The 19,350-nt window shown below is 46.6% G+C and overlaps 1 protein-coding gene across 8 annotated transcripts in view; it reads left to right on the top strand.

Moving 5' to 3' along the window:
- The window catches only part of LOC120948823 (active breakpoint cluster region-related protein), a 44,799-nt gene extending 26,652 nt beyond the window's left edge, over nucleotides 1-18,147 (top strand). For all 8 annotated transcript variants that reach the window (XM_040365609.2, XM_040366037.2, XM_040365783.2 and 5 more), the window contains 9 exons: nucleotides 5,899-6,535; nucleotides 6,607-6,917; nucleotides 8,727-8,913; nucleotides 8,999-9,625; nucleotides 10,317-10,817; nucleotides 10,912-11,298; nucleotides 11,381-11,550; nucleotides 11,656-12,045; nucleotides 14,494-18,147. In XM_040365609.2, coding sequence (XP_040221543.2) covers nucleotides 5,899-6,535; nucleotides 6,607-6,917; nucleotides 8,727-8,913; nucleotides 8,999-9,625; nucleotides 10,317-10,817; nucleotides 10,912-11,298; nucleotides 11,381-11,550; nucleotides 11,656-12,045; nucleotides 14,494-14,677 — 3,394 coding nt within the window. In that variant the 3' untranslated portion in view covers nucleotides 14,678-18,147. The remainder of the gene's footprint in view (nucleotides 1-5,898; nucleotides 6,536-6,606; nucleotides 6,918-8,726; nucleotides 8,914-8,998; nucleotides 9,626-10,316; nucleotides 10,818-10,911; nucleotides 11,299-11,380; nucleotides 11,551-11,655; nucleotides 12,046-14,493) is intronic.
- Nucleotides 18,148-19,350: the final 1,203 nt, after the last annotated feature.

Here is a 19,350-nt window from a genome sequence, read left to right as displayed (position 1 = left end):
CGTCTGCGTGCCATCTCGTACCGTGCTCAACCAAGGTCAGCAGCGACACTGCTGCCGGGCGGATGCATCGGAACTACAGCGGGCGCCCGGGACTTGCTTTGGAGAATTCGGGAGAATTCCTGAAGAGCCAGAGCAAGCGAGCAAAGGAAGGTGTAAATTGAACCTGTACTCCGCACGGGAAGCTCCTAATTACCACTGTGTAATCTGTAGCTGATCTGCAACATTACGTTCTTTCCAAAGATCTTACACACCTAACATACCACGCGGTGAGACAACGATACTCTCCGGATGCTCCAATGCCACATCACGTTCGGGCGTCCGAGCGCCTGCACAGAACCTCTGCAACAAACAAACGGGGACAGTGTTTGTGTTGTTTTGTTTTTTGGTTTTGCGTCACCAAACTGTCAACACCTCGCACGATACCCATCCCCCCACCCCTTCGTACGCACGTGTGTGCGTGCCGTGCTTTATGGCGCATGTGGTCGTCGGTATCGAATTTATGCACGTATTGCGACAGACACACGAACCGGCCGTGTGCGTTGTGGCGCATCGAGCATGAATGGTACATTCGGGAGTTGACGGAACAAAGGCAGAAGAGATTAGATGTCACGGGTACTCGCTCTCTCCCCGTTCAAAACAAGCAAAAACAACAACAACAAAAAAAGACTCCCAAAACCTTGGAATAGGCCCAATGGAATGACGGCTTACCGTGCGCGATGCTTATCGCAAACATCTTGCCCGTTGATCGATGGAGCATTTCAAGCATGCTTCCTTTGGATCTCGCCCCCACTACTACCCCATCTCTAAAACAAGTGTGACACAAGAATCACAGTTATGTATGACCACACAGACATAGATACACACTGGTGACAGGAAAAGCTCGCCGCGCTCTAAAATTGTGAAAATCGGCGTGTGGCGCAAAACACAATGCGCCAAAGCACCACGGCGCGTCAACGGTGCCAATCGGGCGAGCTGGAATGAAGATGGAATGAAGTAACGATTCACCACGGTGGTTCCATCCGCAATCTGATCTTTGCGGCGGGCGGTGGTGCTCGCGGGTTTGACATTTCGTGGTAGCATCATTGCATAACGTTTGCTCTTTGCGCCAGCGGCTGGCGAAGGTGTCTCTGTTTGCGCAGGTAACATACACTGGCAGACGTCGACAGTGTGCAGACTTGTTTGCTGCCTGCCGTACGACGAGCGCCTGCTGGATGCCGTTCTGGCATCAGTGAGTCAGTGCGGTTAATTAGACATCGGGTTCTGTACGTTTTGAAGTTACACGGACAATTCAGCTTGTAATCAAAATGCCTCTTGCGAGCGGTGCGGGTGTTTTTGAATGCGAAACAACAACCACAAAAAATAAAACAAACCCGTTTAGAACCTTCTCAACAAGTCGTCTCTCTATCGCCCCAAAATTCCGCTCGTGCTTGTTTGGTTATCAAAACACTTCAAGACAAAATGTTTTTTTTTTTATGGACAACTACTACCCCCTGCCGGACGATCGTGAATCATCTTGTCATTGTGAACATTTTCCCAGCCCAGTTGTCTTCTCTCTCCGAATGTCTTTTTTTTTAGGGGGGAGTTTTATTTGCCCTATATGATCTCAATTTCGTATCCCACATACTTCCAAGAATTCGCGAAGAAGTTAGTTTTGCCACAGTTCCATTCACCGCGTAGGGTGCGTATAGTATAGTTGGAAAGTCCGGAACTGGTTTTTCCCGCAGCTGCGAGAAACTGGCACGAGTCGCCCGCAAACAGTCATTCTTGCGTTCCGGGCACTGTCGTTGCTTGGCTGCGCTTCCAGCCGGTTTTTAATGGCGCTCGTTCGCCGGGTCGTCTGGAATTGGGCATAGCGCGTGCGAGAGTGCACCCTCGGGTTTGTCCTTGGTCGCTCCCCCCCCCCCGTACTCGCCGCGAAAAACGAAATCCAAAAAAGAGAGAAAGAAACAAAAAAAACATGGTTGGTACAGAAAAACCGGTACCTTATGCTGCGCTGGCTGGGTGTGGAGATGGGTGTCTTGTAACGCAACTCCCTGTCCGTGTGTGTATGTGTGTGCGCGACAACTTCTGGAATCAATGGCAAGACGGCAAGCAAGCTGCTCTGCACCAAGATCCCCAACGTGGGACGACGGGAAGATGACAGGTGCTGTGCATGGGTTGAATTCTTCGATCAAAAGCCCCATTCAAGTCCCACAGATCAGTAAAATGGATCCACGATCTCGTTCTCACTCTCTGCAAGTGTATATGTGTGTGTATGGGCGCGAGGGCGCTGGAACTCGCGCGTCGCCTGCATTCTATTTCCAGGTCACCTTGCCGGGGTCTTGTCCCGCGGGTGGCAAAGTAGGCCAACGGAACAGTGTCTGTTGTTTTCTCCCGGTCTGTTGAATTCCAGTTTTTTTTTGGAGTACAGCGACACGCCGTGCGTACGCAAATAAAATGTATAAAAGCGATAAAAGGCGCTTGGTAAAAGGGAATCGCAGCTCCATCAGATTTGGAAGTTGTTAGGCTTTTGGATCTTGATCTTGGCTTTATGGCGATGCTCTGCACCAAACTCCTGGGGATAGGACGGACATTGGGCGAGGTCCAGGTGTGCTTTCGTTCTTGGTTGTCTGGACATCGGGTGGATATCTTGAGGAATCAATCATCTGTACCTTGATTGCTTGATGACTCGGGAGCTCCAAGGTCGTCGCTATCCTTTCCCGTCATCCCAGACTGTTTAGAGATCACAAGACTCTTCGTGTACTGTAGTGCTTTTCTTCAATAAAGCAAAACGAACGCTAATGCACCGAAACCATATCCCGGTGATGCCACGTCTGCTGCTCCGACGTAGTAGCCACCGGACCAAGCCAGCGCACAGGCAGTGGCTACGGATGAGTGGAGGTACCGGCAGTGCACCAGCCCAGCACTATGGCCCAGTGGTCCCATTTTCTTCCCATTCGGCGGAGGGTCGTACGATTGCCACGGCTAATTGGGGCTACCGGCGTGGCGCTTTATAATGTAGCTGGCTTGTGTTTCTTCATAGATGCGGGCAAATTATGCGCGCGCTGCTGTGCACGTACCACCACCAGCTACGGCAGGGAGAAAGAAGTTCCTCCGCTCCGAGCAGGACCACCGTGCAGACCGGTACCGATCGAGAGTTGGGGAAGAGCGAACTGTTTCCACGCTTTAAGCTCGTTGGGGATTTCGTTTCGCTTCCGTGGCCACCGAATGGGTTTTGGGCCGCGGCGAACTTCCGCGCGGCATACTTCGCGGTCGATGGTGTGGGCGGCATCTCGTGCGGCTGCCCCCGAGCAAAACAACAACTGGGCAGGAATGCTTTTTACGAAATTCTCGCCCGTGGTAGTCGCGCGGCGAGAGTTTTAAGTTTTCCCGCTTGGCGCAAGTTGTAAAAACGCAAGTTTTCGAACTCGGGGTTTGCTGGCGTTGTACTGGTTTTGCCAGGCAATATTTCTCATAAGAAAAAAACTCTGCTTAAAAAACATGATTCGATTGCGCTCTCCGATGGCTTATTTACAATTTTCGAGAACAACTTTTTTTTTAGCAATTGGCAGCAATCAATCTTTGAGCTAGTGAACAAAGGAGGAATAACACACAGCTGTGTGATGGATGGATGGATGGAGCTGGAAAATTCGTCTTTATTGCCCTTTTCTTGCAGATCACCCAATCGGCCTGTTCCCCACTCTTCCCCCGGCCTAGCTCGGTGTGTTCGTTGGCAATTGGAGCACAACCGGGCCGATTATTTGTGCTGATAATCGGCCGCAGTCACGCGTTGGGCCATCCCCTTTCTAAAGAAGGGTTTTTTTTCTGTTTTCTCCATTCTGAACCGGGTCTTCTTAACGTTCTCTCCCCTCTCCAACTCTCTTCCCAATGTGTCTGATATGCCTCACGTTGTTCGTTGTTTCGTAACTTGTGTCAAAAGTAAAAACATTATTAGATTCCAGCAATTTATATCCATCTATTTTCATTTTCCTTCAGTAGCGAATTAGAGTTACTTTGCTAAAATCGATATGTCGTCTCGGGTGAAGGGTGAGGAGTGAAGGCGCAACAAAATTTGCGATGTAAAAATGTGATGATTAAAAGTAGTGAATGGTGTTTTTTTTTGGAAATAATAACATTCCTTCCCAAGACACGCCGACTGATCGATAAGAGAAGGGAAATGCTTGAATCTTCAGGGATTCAACATTTCTGGAAATTTGCAGCGCCTCTTTTCAGTCGACTAGAGCAGCCCATGACCAGGTTTGAATCCATGCTTATTTAGCTAAATCTATTAACCTTCCAGCGCCTCAGCCTCTCAGTGTCTTATCAAGGTTTCCGTCTGCTAAGGTTGCTCCGCCGTCGGTTACAATTTGCTTACATCAAAAACGAAACCTTCACCTTACCAGCAACATTAGCAACATTTTCCGCCGATGCGGGAGTAGCTTTGTACCCAGGTCGTTCCCATCCTACTGCACTCATATCGGCGGCACACAGCACCACCGTTGCCCTCCGGAATTGATTTCGCGTGTTATAAAAAGGGTGAAAGCGTGAGAAGTGGGGTCGTGTTTTTCTCCTGCTTCTCTCTATCGCTCTATCTCCCTCTCTTTCTCTCTCTCTCTCTTTCTTTCTTTGAAGAGTATGCACACGGAAAGAGGATGGGCAGCAGCTGATGTGTTTCAAGGGTGGGAAACAGAGGGCCCCAGAGACCAGCGTCGGTGTGTGCACTTGGTGGTACGCAAAACGGTACCGAAATCAAGCGCCATAATTTTCTAGCCAACACGTTGGTTGGTGTTGGTGATGTCGGATGCTGTGGTGGAAGAAAAGGGAAACAAACTGCATTGTAAACGCACACGGGTACGGTAGAAACTGGAGTGATTTAAACATTCCAAAACTTTCGCCTTGGAAGATGCTCCCTCCCACCCTTCGCATGTGCAAGGCCAGAAGTCGGAGGGGTTTGAAAACGGTTTAAGATATAGGGAATACGTTTGGGCAGCGACCGTTTTCTTTGAAAGGTAGCAGATAACGACGTTGGTACAAATGTTTTTTTAGAAGCTGTCACATATTTCATCTACTTGTCAGATGATTTTCAAAAGACGGCAGATGATAATCGAATATTAGAATTAGTGATGGGCATAGTTGGCAAAAATTTGGAGTCGACTCCGATTTGACTGCGATAATTTCGGACTCTGTCTTAGGTAATTTATCCACCCAGCATTATCCGGACTCGTTCGGAATCGTCTTGAGCCGTCCTGAATTGTCAGGAGTCATTCGGAATAGGAGTCGTCTGAAGTTGAAGTCGTCCGCACTCTCCGGGCGACTCCGGACAACTTTGGACGATTCCTACTTCGAACGACGCCGTACGACTTCGGACGACTTCGAACGACTCAGACTCCGGGTGACTCTGGACATTTGTGGCTGATTCCGGATAATGCCGGTCGACTGCGGGCGACTCCGGAAATCTCCGGACCACTCCGGACATCTCCAGACTACTCCGGACATCTCCGGACGACTTCGGACATCTCTGGATGACTCCAAACGGCTCCGAATTCGGGCGTCTCCGGACATCTCCAGCCGACTCCGGACGACTTCAACTCCGGGTGACTTCGAACATATCCGGCCGACTCCGGACATCTCCGGACGACTCCGACTCCGGGTGGAACTAATGGCCCCATTTTTCCATAGTCGGAATCGAACTAACAATTGTCGGAATCGGATCGGAGTAGTGGGTGCGCTCCAGAGAGCACATTACTTATTGGAATTTGTATGAGAGCTTAACCTGAAAGTCATCAACAGCATTCATTTGGTTGTAACATGTATGCAATTATGTATTCTATCGTACAAATATTCGTAGAGCATTGCCGAAGGCTCCAATTAGTGCAAACATCCTTTCATGTTTCCCCTTTTGCTTGCTTTAATTTGCAGCCCACCGCCAAAGTATGTGCGCCGTGCTGCGCCTGTCGAGCCACCGACCGTTCCGTCGATGGCAATGCAGAACCTCCGGAACAAAGATGCTGGACCTATCCATTCCACGCCCGAGCCGGCCACCGGCACGGCACCGGACAGCCCGAGTGTGACCAGCTCCTCGCTGGAGCGGAACATCAAACCGTCGGAAATGTATCGCCAAAAGTCGTCGGACTCGCTCGACGTGAAGCTGTCGTCGGTCGGATACGGTCACGACCAGCCCGGCAAAGCCCGGCTGCCCAAGTCGGACAGCCTCAAGTCGAAGTCGTCGAGCACGGACAGTCCGACCGGGTCGCTAGGTAAGGTGGCGAGCGGTACGCCCGGCATCGGTGCCTCCCCGACCGGTAGCCTGGGCAAGCTGCCGACCAGCATGACCGGAAGCAGCAGCGACAGTCCTACCGGCAGCCTCGGCAAGATGAATCAGCAGCAGCACCACCACCACCAAACGCCTCCTTACACCAGCCAGCACTCGTACCAGCAGCGGCACGGTACGGACGGTGGTTTGCCGCACGTCGATTCGAAGGAGTCGCTTGCGTCGGGCGGTGGTGGCACGGGCACGATCGGCAGTACCGGCGCGATCGGTCCCATATCGGAGCGGGTAAGTTGGAGTGTTGCCGTGCTGCGTTACTCCCAGGAGCGCATTGAGCTTTAACGGGTTTTGCTTTGCAGATTAAGAGCTACGAATCCATCTCATCGCTTAGCTCGGACAGTATGCGCCAGCAGAACCCGAAGGACCAGGAGCACTACTACGATACGGTGCCGCTCGACAACAGCGATGGGGACTACGTGTACATTCAGCCGGGCGGCGTTGGCACCGGCTCGACCTCGAGCCGGGACGACATCTCGACGGTGGAGAATGCCAGCACGCTGCTGATGCCGTCCCATCCGCGCAGCCACAACAGTAGCCAAACCAGCGTCCAGCTGGAACCAGAATCTCCCGGGCGTAGCAGCAATTACGTCAATATAGAGTACTTCATTCAGTAAGTTGAACCTATTTGGGACTTTTTAAGTTAATATTGCTCGAGCGAGCTCGACGACACAATGACTGGGCGGTACAAAAACAGGAGAAAAAATTAATTTGATTTAAATTAAAATTCAATTCCACTGATCAATTTCATCTGCCATTATCAGGTTTATTTTATTGTCACAAGCTTGTAATTAAAGTTATTTTTTTAAAGGAGTTGTATGGTTTCTATTGAAATATGGCGAAGTAGAGTTTTACTTCGTGTTTAGTCGATTTGTGAATTAATTCCACCTAGTCGTTTTGGTCATTGAAACCCTAGTGAGAAATGGATCTAGAATGACATTTTGTGATGTTTTTTGTTGTAATTTTCTCCATTGAGATATAGCACAGTGGAAGAAAAATGAAAAGGAGAAAAAATACCTTTATGTAACTAATATATTGTACGATATTTGTAGTTCACTATTGATCGGTCATTATTATTCATTCATTTTCTTGATCAATGATTGAGTTAAAAGTTTCAAGTCACAGCTTGTGTTGCTGCAAAATAAAAGAAATATTGATCGATCCTTTCTCAGTTTGTGTCTAGGATGTTTTGTGCTCAGATATTAAACAGTTTCAACGATACTTCTCCTCCTGGCTATATGTTTACATTAAACGAAGCTTCCCTAAGCGATTTGCAAAATTATAGAAATGCTCAATTTTAACCGATCTTGATCTTGATTTCACATCGGCACCAAAAAAAAAAAACGCACCAGGAAGACTCATTATTCATCATTTTATTCGTTATGTGAGATTTTGCGATTTAAGTGAGGTATTCGTCAAGCATTTATATTTGCTCGTGATGCGAAAAACTCGTACTAAAGGGGTTCGCGTTGTGAGGGCTTCCACTGTATTTTATTTTTTATTTACTTTTTGGATTTGATGAAACAAAAGTAAAAGAATTACCTTTAACAAAACACCGACTCAACCGACTCGACTTAAAAAATAGATAAGATTACATTTCAATAGTGAATCATTTTTATTACAGGGTTTCGAATCATATAAGGGAATAGTTCAACCACTTAGGGGAATGTTGCAAATCGGTAGGGGAATGTTGCAAGCAAGCTGTGGATGTTTGCAATCACTTAGGGGAGTTTTGCAATCGATTAGGGGAATGTTGCAAGCGTACTGTGGAGCTGTCATCAGACTGTGGGTGCCGCTGTAAATACCTTAAAATATTTTCGTGAATCTAACTAACTTATCATGTTTAATTATGGCTCCGCAGCAGGATTTCTTTAGTTTATCATGTGTACAGCAGACTCCCACACGAAAACAACTCCAAACGATGTTTTTAAAAAAACATCATCGGTATCAATTCGAAGCTTTTTACACCGGCACCCACCATCTGATGACAGCTCCCCAGTACGCTTGCAACATTCCCCTAATCGATTGCAAAACTCCCCTAAGTGATTGCAAACATCCACAGCTTGCATGCAATATTCCCCTACCGATTTGCAACATTCCCCTAAGTGATTGAACTATTCCCTTATATGATTCGAAACCCTGTATCTTGTAGAATGTTTGTTTGTCTTATGTCAAAATTTTGTAATCATATTGCAAACTCGTCGGCAAGAGTTGGTGTGGAGAGTTCATCCTTACCTCTATTTTAACCGCCCGGTTGGTTTGATTATCCTTTTAAGGCAAAACACGCAAATTACAAAGATCAATTTAGCTAACTTTCTCGATTCGACTTCAATGGAGTTACAACATTTTCCTATTCCTGTATCAGTGGGGTTAAGCGTGTTTTTACTTATGTTTCAAACTTGTATCCATTTCATTCGCTTAGCTCCAGTCAAAACAATGAAAATCGCAGCAGTTCCATCGATAGCGACGGTGAGGGCGACGGTGGCGCACCGGTACTGATGCGTGCGATCTCGACCGACACGGACGCCGGCAGTGGTGTGGTGGGCGCTGTGGGAGCTTCCCCCGGCGTCGGTACATCCAGCGGAAGTGGCCTATTCCGCAAGGTTTCGGTAAGTGCGTGGACAAGGCCACATTCCATTCTCACACATCGCCGAGGATCGCAAGAAAACCTATTGCACATTCTCCCGTTTTCAGAACGCCAACCGGGACACGATCATACGGCGCATCGTGACCAGCATCATCACGAGCGAAACGCTGTACGTGGAGTGTCTGAACAAGATGAAGCAGTACATGAAGGCGATCCGGGCGACGCTGACCACTTCGCAACCTGTGATATCGGAGGAGGAGTTCCAGACGATCTTCTTCAAGATCGAGGACCTGCACGAGGTGCACAGCGAGTTCCTGACCGAGCTGCAGGCCCGGCTGGCCGCACCGGACGAGCCGGGCTCACCGGACGGTGGGGGTCTGTGCGTGGGCGAACCGTTCCGCCGGCTGGCCACCCAAATTCACCTGTACGGTGCGTTCCTGCACAACTACGGCCGGGCGATCGACACGGTGAAGATGTGCAGCACGCACAGCCAGCAGTTCAAGGAGATCGTGTCGAACATCGTGTTCAAGAACCAGAACGAGCAGAAGCTGTCGCTGGAGGAGCTGCTGCACAAGCCGGTCGCCCGCGTCCAGAAGAACGCGCTCGTGCTGGAGGATCTGCTCAACCAGACGCCCGAACAGCACCCGGACTACCATCCGCTGCGGCAGGCGTCCAAAACGATACGCAACTTCCTGTCCGAGTTTAACGTCGTGCAGACGCGGTCAATGTTCCCGGTAAGGGTCGTACCACTGCGGGCGGGAGGGCACAACAACAGTGCAGCTATTCGAAGTAGTGATGGGAAAAATTAAGTTTTTGTCGGAATCGATTCCGGCTAGCTCCGAAGTTTTCTGGAATCTATTCCCGAATCGGCTCAGAAATTGGTTGTATCATAGTAAAAAAAGTCATGACATAGTGACTGACCAAGCGATGAACGAAAATTTCATGAACCATGTATTGGTCACACCAATCGTTTTGAGTATCACCTCTAATTATCACAATTGGATTTTGTTTCAGTCAGATTTTTTATGACATTGACAGTGACATTTTGCAGCACTGTTTCAGTGCTAATTCCAATTCTTGAGTCAATTCTGATTCAGCAATTTGCGAATTCCTAGGTCGATTCCGATTCTGCAATTGATTCTGATTTCGGAGCCGATTCTAAAATTGGCTCTGGCGTCGACTCTGGAATCGGCTCCGAAGTCAACTTCGGAATCGGCTCCGGAAACAACTCCGGAATCGGCTCCGGAAACAACTCCGGAATCGGCTCCCGAGTCAACTCCAGAATCGGAATCGGCTCCGGAATTGATTCAGATCATGGAATCGGAATCGGGTAGGTCCGATTCCGAGCTCCCACCACTAATTCGAAGAGTGAGGTAAATAATAGTGTATTAATTCTTTTTTTTCTTTTTTTTGCACATTTTTTAGAGCGACGATAAAGCCCTCCGGCGGCTGGTGAAGAACTCGTTCATCGTGGAGCTGGCCGACGGGCATCGGAAGCTGCGCCATCTGCTGCTGTTCAACGATGTGATTGCGTGTGCCAAGTACAAGGCGGTCGGTCGGGCCGGCGACCGGAACGGGTTCGAGTTCGAGCTGAAGTGGTACATCCCGCTGCGGGACATACTGATCTGCGAGGAGTCGGCGAACGATCCGAAAGAGGCAAGCCCGATCAACATCGTGCACCTGAAGTCGCAGGCGTGCACCGTGCGCGACCAGATCATGCTGGACGAGAAGGACCGGCCGGGCGGTTCGAGCCGGGCCGGCGACAAGCACCGGAAGAAGCTGGCCGATCTCGAGGCGCAGCTGGTGCTGGCGTCGCCGAACCTGGTGTTCAAGATCGGCAACAAGGCGACCGGCAAAACGATGACGTTCTTCCTCAGCTCCGACTTTGAGCGTACGCAATGGATCGAGTCGATACTTTCCCTGCAGGTAAGGTGAAAGGGGGGGGGGGGGGGGGGGTGGAAAAGCAAAAAACAAATGCAAAAAAAAAATTGATACATTGTGTGTCTCCTTTCTGCCGCAGCAATCCTGCAACCTGCCCGGGCACATCCCGGTACAGATCTACGATCTGCACGCGTGGATAACGGCCTGCCAGTCGCTGATCAAGACCGAGATGGGGTCCTACCTGATGCGGAACGCGCGCGACGAGAGCCTGCTGGTCGGCGACCTGCACCTCACCATCCAGGGCCTGAGCGGGTTCGATCAGCCGTGCGATCTGTTCGTGTGCGTCGAGATCGACTCGTACGGGCACTACTTCCGCAAGGCGAAGACGAAGCTGGTCTGCCGCAGCGCGACGCCCCAGTGGAACGAGTCGTTCGTGCTCGAGCTGGAGGGCAGCCAGAACCTGCGCATCCTGCTGTACCAGGACGATGTGCAGCGCCCGATACTGCGCGCGAAGCATATTCTCAAAGTGAGTGCCGAAAAACGTGTATGAAGGGAGGGATTTATTTCGCCTTGCTCTAACGGCTTTATTCCTTTACCAAACCGTGTAGCTGAGCCGTAGCTGGATGCAGGAAACGCCGACCAGAAAGGTGTTGCAGCTGTCCGAGACGCTTAGCATCAGCACGATCATACGGTTTGTGCCGGGCGAGGTGACGTTGCGCCGTGTGCCCACCTCCAAGCCGGGCGCACTGTTCGGTGCCAAGCTGCAGCAAGTGATCAAGTAAGCGGGATTATTTCTTTCCTCCGTTTTCCACTCCACGACCATCCATCCCTTTGCGAACCACACACCATAACATTCTCTCTTTCTCTCACGCATTCTGCGCAGACGCGAAAAGCGAGACATTCCATTCATTGTGAGCGCGTGCGTCCGGGAGGTGGAACGGCGCGGCATGACCGAGGTCGGCATCTATCGCGTGTCCGGGTCCGCGTCCGACGTCGCCAAGCTGAAGAAGTCGTTCGAGACGAACGCGTACGAGGCGGAACAGCTGCTGAAGGAGGTCGACATCCACTCGGTGACCGGGATCCTCAAGTCGTACCTGCGCGACCTGCCGGAAGCGCTCTTCACCGATCAGTATTATCCGAAGTTGTTCGACGCGTTCAACCGCCACTCGAACCTGAGCGAGGGGACGCGCATCCACGAGCTGCAGCGCATCTTTGCCGAGCTGCCGCAACCGAACAAAGCCACCATCAACCTGCTGCTGGACCATCTGATGAGGTAAGGGAGCGTGTATTTTCTTTCATTGTGTGTGTTTGTGTGTGCGCGCTATAATGTGTACAGTCAGTCCAAAAAGTATTCGTCTAGCTAAATATTTTGCAGAAAAAGGCGAATTACGACTGCAATAGGCATTACTTACTAGAAATAATGCTAGCGTTTTGCTTAAAATAAGCATTAACATAGTGCAATAATAACTAAATTATATTAAAAATTTAGAAAGTCCTTAGATTGGCACGCAAAAGTATTCGTCTATCAAGCTTTTGGCGTAATATGCGTAAAAAACCAAAGGTTATGGAATAAAAAATGTCTTGATCTTGTTTCTAATTGCATTTATGACTATTAGTGACTACTTGACCAACGCCATAATTCATTTGAATCTTGAAAAGGGCGTATTTTTACACACTTATCCTACAAGGCTTGTTCCAATTAATCGCTGGTTGAAATGTTGCATTTCCGGGCCACGTGGCCATAAATGACAATGCTCTACATGTTCTCCCGCTAGACTAACCTTGAAACATGTGGTACTTTTTAAGTACAATTTCTCAGAACTGGGACTCAAAGTACTTAAAACATGCAAGAATATATTTCACGATCTCGTTTCCTATCAATTTGAATCATTTTTCTAGCTCACCTTTCCTCACTGAGCCCTAGTATCATGACACCATGGAGCTATCGTTATACGTGATTTTGCTGCTGCATCTTAGTAGACTGTTTTCGCTATACTAGACAGCGGCCGTATGACCTTGACGAGTTAAACTTGTTTTAATATTTTAGTAGAGCCTAGTTTGAAATGAATTTTGGAATCATTTCATGCTCCTTACCAGATTTGGCCACTTTCTACGAGTGGCATTATTCCAACAAAACATTTTCGTAACAACTCACTTATTCAAGCCATAATATAACACTTATTCAAACCAGCTACAATGAAATGCAGCATGACCCATCAACCAAATGTGTCCTAGTGTTGAGTTTCATGAATCTTTCTTTAAGATTAATTCATATTCAGCCGTACCGGCGAACTCGTTCGACGAGAAACATTCGTCGCTCATGAGTGGACAGGGTTGTACCACTAGGTTGGCCAGTACAAAATATATACGGTTTTCTAATTTTTTATCTAAAGGGCTATGAAATGAGTGATAATGAGCGTCGCGGCGAACGTTCTCAGGAACGAACGAGTTCACCGGTGCGGCTGATTAATTTTCAATGATGAGTGATTCGAATCTTGAGTCTCTAAAGATTCACAAATCTTCAAAGATTCATAATTTTTCAGAGAGTTATGAATCTTTAAATATTCATGAATCTCCAAGGATTCATGAATTTCGAAAGATTCATGAATCTTCAAAGATTCTTGAATCTACGAGATTGATAAATCCATTAAAATTCAAATATCTCCAGGGATTTATGAATATTTATGAATGTATGATTTTCAAAATATTGACTTTCCTAAATCCCACCTAAAACATGCCCATCGTGGTTTCAAGCCTCGCATGGACCGTCACCCCGTAGCAAAACAAACTATCCGGCTATGTGGTACTTTCCAAGAAGTCTCGAAAGCCTGTATAGGGTGCCATGACCACGTAGGTTGTTACGCCAAGAAGAAGAATAATAAAAAGCTCAAGATCTATAACAGTTTAGAGATTTATGAATCTCTTGAGATTCATTAATATTTTGAGATATAAGAATCTTTTGAGATTCATGAATCGTTTCAATCGAGATTCTGATTCATTGAATCATTCCAAGGATTCGTTCAGAATCATGAATCTGAAACAGATTCACCTAACTCTAATGTGCCTAATCTCTTCTCCTAATCTTTTTGGCCATTAAAAATGCACTAATTCCTGGGTTATATTTGATTTTTTTGACATTAAACCGCTTCTTTTTCCGCCGTTAGATAAATGGTCAAGGATGGCTGCTTACCTGACAGTTTGACACATAATTGGAGTCAGAAAAATGGTCTGATGCTGGTCAACCGAAGGAATGAAGTATCTTACAAACTTATACAATGAATATTATAGATTATAAATAGTATTTAGATACGATTTTTGCTCCATCATGCTCCGTTTCTTGAACTCCCCCATCTTTAGTGACTCTCTGACCGCTCAAAGTGCAATTGAAACAACAGAAATGCATTAATTTAGCAAGCAGTCATTAGCAGATTGATAATAATAAATTTAATTCATGTCTACGTAGTGTTTGGCCAGCGTAAATGAGTAAAAAGCTAAATAGACGAATACTTTCTGTGACCCATCAAACGATTTTTAAAAGTTTGTTATGTATTTTAGGTGCTATTGTAATATTGTAATGCTTCTTTTTTAGCAAATCGTGTGTATTGATATTCAGCTAGACGCGCGATATTCAGCAAAAATATTCAGCTAGACGAATACTTTATGGACTGACTGTATTTTTTTCACTCAAATGGCTTATCGTGATTTTCTTTTTCGTTAACAGGGTACACCAGCAAGAGATCGAAAACAAGATGTCGCTCCACAATCTGGCGATGGTGTTCGGGCCGACGCTGCTGCGACCCGGCCCGAGTGCGACCAAGCAGAAGGACCTGCTCGAATCGAGCACGGCCGACGTGATGACGCAGGCGGGCATCTTGTACAGCTTTCTGCAGGCCCGCCTAAAGTAATGCCGGCTGGAAGTGTTCCAACCGCCCCTCCCCCCCAACACCCCAGACCACGAACGGCGTCCAACGTCTCTAGCAAGCAATGGGGCGGGGGCAAAACCTCCGACGGAAGCACTTCAAAATGGCGCAGCCAGAACTGAACGATTTAATTATTTCTTGTTTAATTTGTTTTACGTTTACATCGTCCTCTCGTCCTCATCCCGCCTTCCAGTGCCAGCTTGGGGGTACAAAATCAGGGCTGAACCCTTCCTGTTCGCATACCTCTACCCGACGGCACCTTGATTTTTTCTCTCCTTTTTGACCAAGGTCCGCTGGTGTGTGTGATGGCTTGTTTTCGCTCGTGCATGAATTTTGAATTTTGGTTTTGGAAAGGAAAATGCAAAATACACCCAACCCACCCATCCCCCCTGCTGTACAGACGCTCGTGGGCTGGATCGGTCCGGTACGAAAGATTTCTGCATCGTAAAGAAGCTACGACAGAGGGTTGTAGTTATTCCGCATCAAAGACTACCAACCGCATTAGTTGTTTTTTCGATTTTAATCCGGTAAAGCAAGCCCAATATTCCAATAAGGCATGCTCGTTTGTGCGACCAAACGCATAATTTACTCTCTACAGCACGTTGTGTGTGTGTGGTAAAGGGAGATAGCAGTAGTCGGTCGCGCTAAACCCAACATTGTTTGACTGCTTTGAGAACTTATATAATATCGTTCGTTTTCGCTATGAAACCAAAATGAGCAACAACAAAAAAAAAAAGAGAACGTCAAGGTATTTAAAGGTATTAGTTTTATGTAAAAAACACTCCCAAAGGATCCACACAGAGACGCACACAAAAAAAACGACCCAAGGCAGCTTCTTTCGCTTCTCGCTGATCGAAAACGAAAACATTAACAAACAGACCACGGGGAAAGTAACGATTTTTGTTAGGTTTTTCATAGGTTTAGGTTATATTTTAAATGGCACGCAGCGGCTAGGAACTAATTTTATCCCTAAGGCAGGACATTTCGGGCGCGTTTTAGGTTAGTGCTTTTGGTTAATGTGTTGCTTCAAAAGCAATTCCGCTTCCTTACCGACACGTCCCTGCTGTATGACGTTTGCTTGTTTTAAGGTTTGTTTGCGTAACCGGAACCGTGTTCGGGCCCACGAGTTAGTTTTATTCTATCTCTGTTTGCTCTATCCTGCTGTCATTTTTATCAGTTTAAATTATTTAACTTCCTTTAACTTACGAGACACTAGGCAAACATCGCACGAGTGTGATGGAGAACATTCAGAATTGAGTGCAATGCAGCCGAAAAGATGTTTTAAATGAGTGTTTGAACTGGGAATAACAGGCTCAATGTAACTTTTTTTTGCTTTGGAAAAGCACGATTTTTTTTATCATACTGAGCAGCAATATTATATCATTTCCCCCAATTTGGGCTGCTACTCCATTCCAAATCTGCCCCCACGAGCGAAACAGCCACAGGACACGAGGGGCTAGATTGACGAACGAACAGTTAAAATAGAGAGTTTGTGATCCGAAGAAAGCAAATAAAAACGTGAAAAACCCGTACAGCCGAGGCAAAACCGCAATCTTTATACAGATAACAACAAAAACTAACATTATACATATATAAATAAATATATATATACATATTATTATACTTATTACTTGGGCAACTATACAAATATACATTTAAATAGTTATATTGCGTAGACATTATACCTAAAAGCCATTGATACTGCAAAATCGAAAACAAATACACTCACCTGGCAGAAAAGTATTTAGAGGAAGAAGAAAAAAAATCCGCCTAGGAATAGTGGTACAAGGGCGCGCAAAGTTCGGTTGCGAGCACAAGTCAGTCAGCGGTGGCAGGCAGAAAAAGAGTTTACAAGGCACCCGATATGAAGGGGGAAAAAGGAAAAGCTAGAAACTACCACAGCGGAACAGGGGACGGTTCCGGGGCAACGAAAGTGCGGTGTGCTTTCCAGAGAAAGGCGAAAGAAAAATGGCGCGCTGTTGCGTATTAAACAGGGAACAGTTATTACGTCTAAATAGTATGTCTTAATATTCACCTCAGCTTATCGAAATCGAAAGAAAGAAACAAACAAAAACAGATTTACACACTCTCCCATTTATAGATAGTATTTGTATGAGCAAAGCAAAAAAAATGGAACAAACTGAGGCCCGGTTACAGGACAGCTTGGTGCCGCATTTTCGGGCCTTCTGCCCTCCTCCCCCCGGTTCCGATACATGGTCAGGGTTCTTTATTCGAATTTGTCGTTTTTTTTTGAAAATCTTCCTCCGATACAAAAGGCAATGAATGGTTTAAAGACGGGAAAATGCTAGAGTGTCATCATGCTAAACATTTGGACCACAATAGTGGCGGGAGAAGCAAGAACAAAACAGGCATAAAGTGCATTATAAATAAGTGCATTGTGGCTCGTTAAGAGGCGAGGTGTGAAGGTTCTGTGCCACGTTGGTGCAAACGAACTGCAGGGAAGAGGGTTGAGCAAAGAGAAAGAAAGAGAGACAGAAAGAGAGAAAAGGGAAAGAGTTGTGAAGAAACTTTGATACCAGTAAGTGTATAATACAAGCAGGAAGTAGGACGGGAAGGAAAAGCTAAATCGTAAAAGTTAAAAACAAACATTTGCCGATTAAGGATGACACTATTATACACTCTATATATATATATACATATTATACCCTTTTTTAAGCTTTATGCAAAACGTTGCAAACGGTAATAGTGCACATTCGTTCTGGTTCACGATCACTGCCCACCACCGGACTCACCATTCCTCCGTCCCCCACACACTTTTTCATCACAAACATGCTGTCCTGCTTTCTGTTTTGCTACAATGTGCCACTGCCTGCCTGCAGTGGGGACTGCAAAGACTTCCAAATAAAAAGGACCAAAGGATTTTATTTTCTAAACCATCCTCTGCCCCCTTCTTCCTATTCTCCAATCTCCACCGTCCCCTTTCCTTGAAAATTCTCGAGATGGCCAAATTTTTACAATCTCTCATTCATACACACACACATACGCCTAGATACGGTAGGAAGGTGCTTTTGGCGAAGGTGGAATTGGCGTGGACGAAAGTAAGCAATGGAAATTAAAATAGTGTGCACTTTACAACAGGTTAAAGAGAGGAGGAAAAAATGGAACACACATACACACGATACGTCTGTGTGCGAGATTGTGTGAGAAGGTGTGCAAGCAATTGCGTTCAAGAGACGGAACTAAAAAATAAAAAAATACAACAGCGCAAAGTTTAAACAGTTTCGCGCAGTGGAGGAATGTTTAAAAGGATAAACGGCAATATATATACCTATCCTAGTTTATGGAGCAAAAACAAACAGGTGAACCCTTGAAAGTAGAAGAAAATGGGCCCAAAAATGCCCCTTCAAGGGAAAAGAACGAAAAAAAACTCTTACGCGAAACAATAAAACACAAAATAAAAACAAGCAATCAGTTTCTCGTTTTCTCAAACAGTAGCTGCATTGATGTTCTGGTTCTTTTGGGGTGCATGAATGTGAGATAGTGAGAAAAATCGTTTTGAAATATGATTAAATTTTCTCTTTTTTTAAGCACTGATATGGCGTGAGGGGTGCTTTCACATTTTAATTTCTTATTATTCAGCCACTTTCCCAATCTCGATCGTAGAGGAACGATAGTTGCAGTTGCCTAGATACAACGGTTGCTTTAATTTATTTCACGAGTATCTTGGTCAGTAATGCGTATAACATGACATAATGTTCGAAAAACATCAAAGGAAACTATCATTTTGATTCATTCTATTCGATCTAGCTTGGGAAAGTGGTTGACTATTATTATTATTACTTATTTTAATTATCCACCAAAGTGGCCTAACAAAGTTCATACTTAATGCTACTTGTCGAGAGAAATTAAGGTTGACGGGTACAGCTTACATGGACTGGAGAAAGGAACATGGACCCTGGATGAGATTGCATCTGATTGAATAAGTTTGCTGGCAGTGATGGACTGGCGGTCGAGCTTTTCAAACTTACCGTCGAAATGCATCAGCTGTTCGTGAAAATCTGGGAGCAGGAGGAACTACCGGAGGAGTGGAAGCTGGGTGTCATTCACCCAGTTTACAAACAGGGGTACATACTGTATTGCTCGAACTTTCGAGCTATCACAGTCCTTAATGCCGCCTACAAGATCCTGTCCCAAAACCTGTTCTTCAGACTTACAAGGCCATAGACTGGACACAATAGACTGGAAGGAGCTATGGAACATCATGCAGCGGTACCACTTCCCTGGGAAGTTGATCCGGCTGTTAGAGCCCACCATGAGTGGGGTGCATTATAAGGTGAGAGTATTGAACTTGACGTCGGAATCGTTCGAATCTCACAGGGGTCTGAGGTAAGGTGACGGACTCTCCTGTCTGCTCTTCAACATCGCCCTGGAAGGTGTTATTCGAAGCGCGGGACTAGACAACGACATCCGTGACACGATCCTCTACCGGTCTCTCCAATTTCTTGACTTCGCGGATGACATCGACATCATCGGCAGGACAACAGCGAAGGTGTGTGAGGCGTACACCCGACTCAAACGCGAAGCAGCAAGAATTGGATTGAGAATCAATGCGACGAAGACGAAGTACCTGCTTGCCGGAGACTCAGACCATCTGGGAAGCAGTGTATTAGTTGACGGCGACAATCTAGAGGTAATAA

Source organism: Anopheles coluzzii, chromosome X (assembly GCF_943734685.1).
Source record: "Anopheles coluzzii chromosome X, AcolN3, whole genome shotgun sequence".
Classification (NCBI taxonomy): domain Eukaryota; kingdom Metazoa; phylum Arthropoda; class Insecta; order Diptera; family Culicidae; genus Anopheles; species Anopheles coluzzii.
Note: the sequence above shows the minus strand (reverse complement) of the source record. Positions and strands in the feature narration are given on the sequence as shown.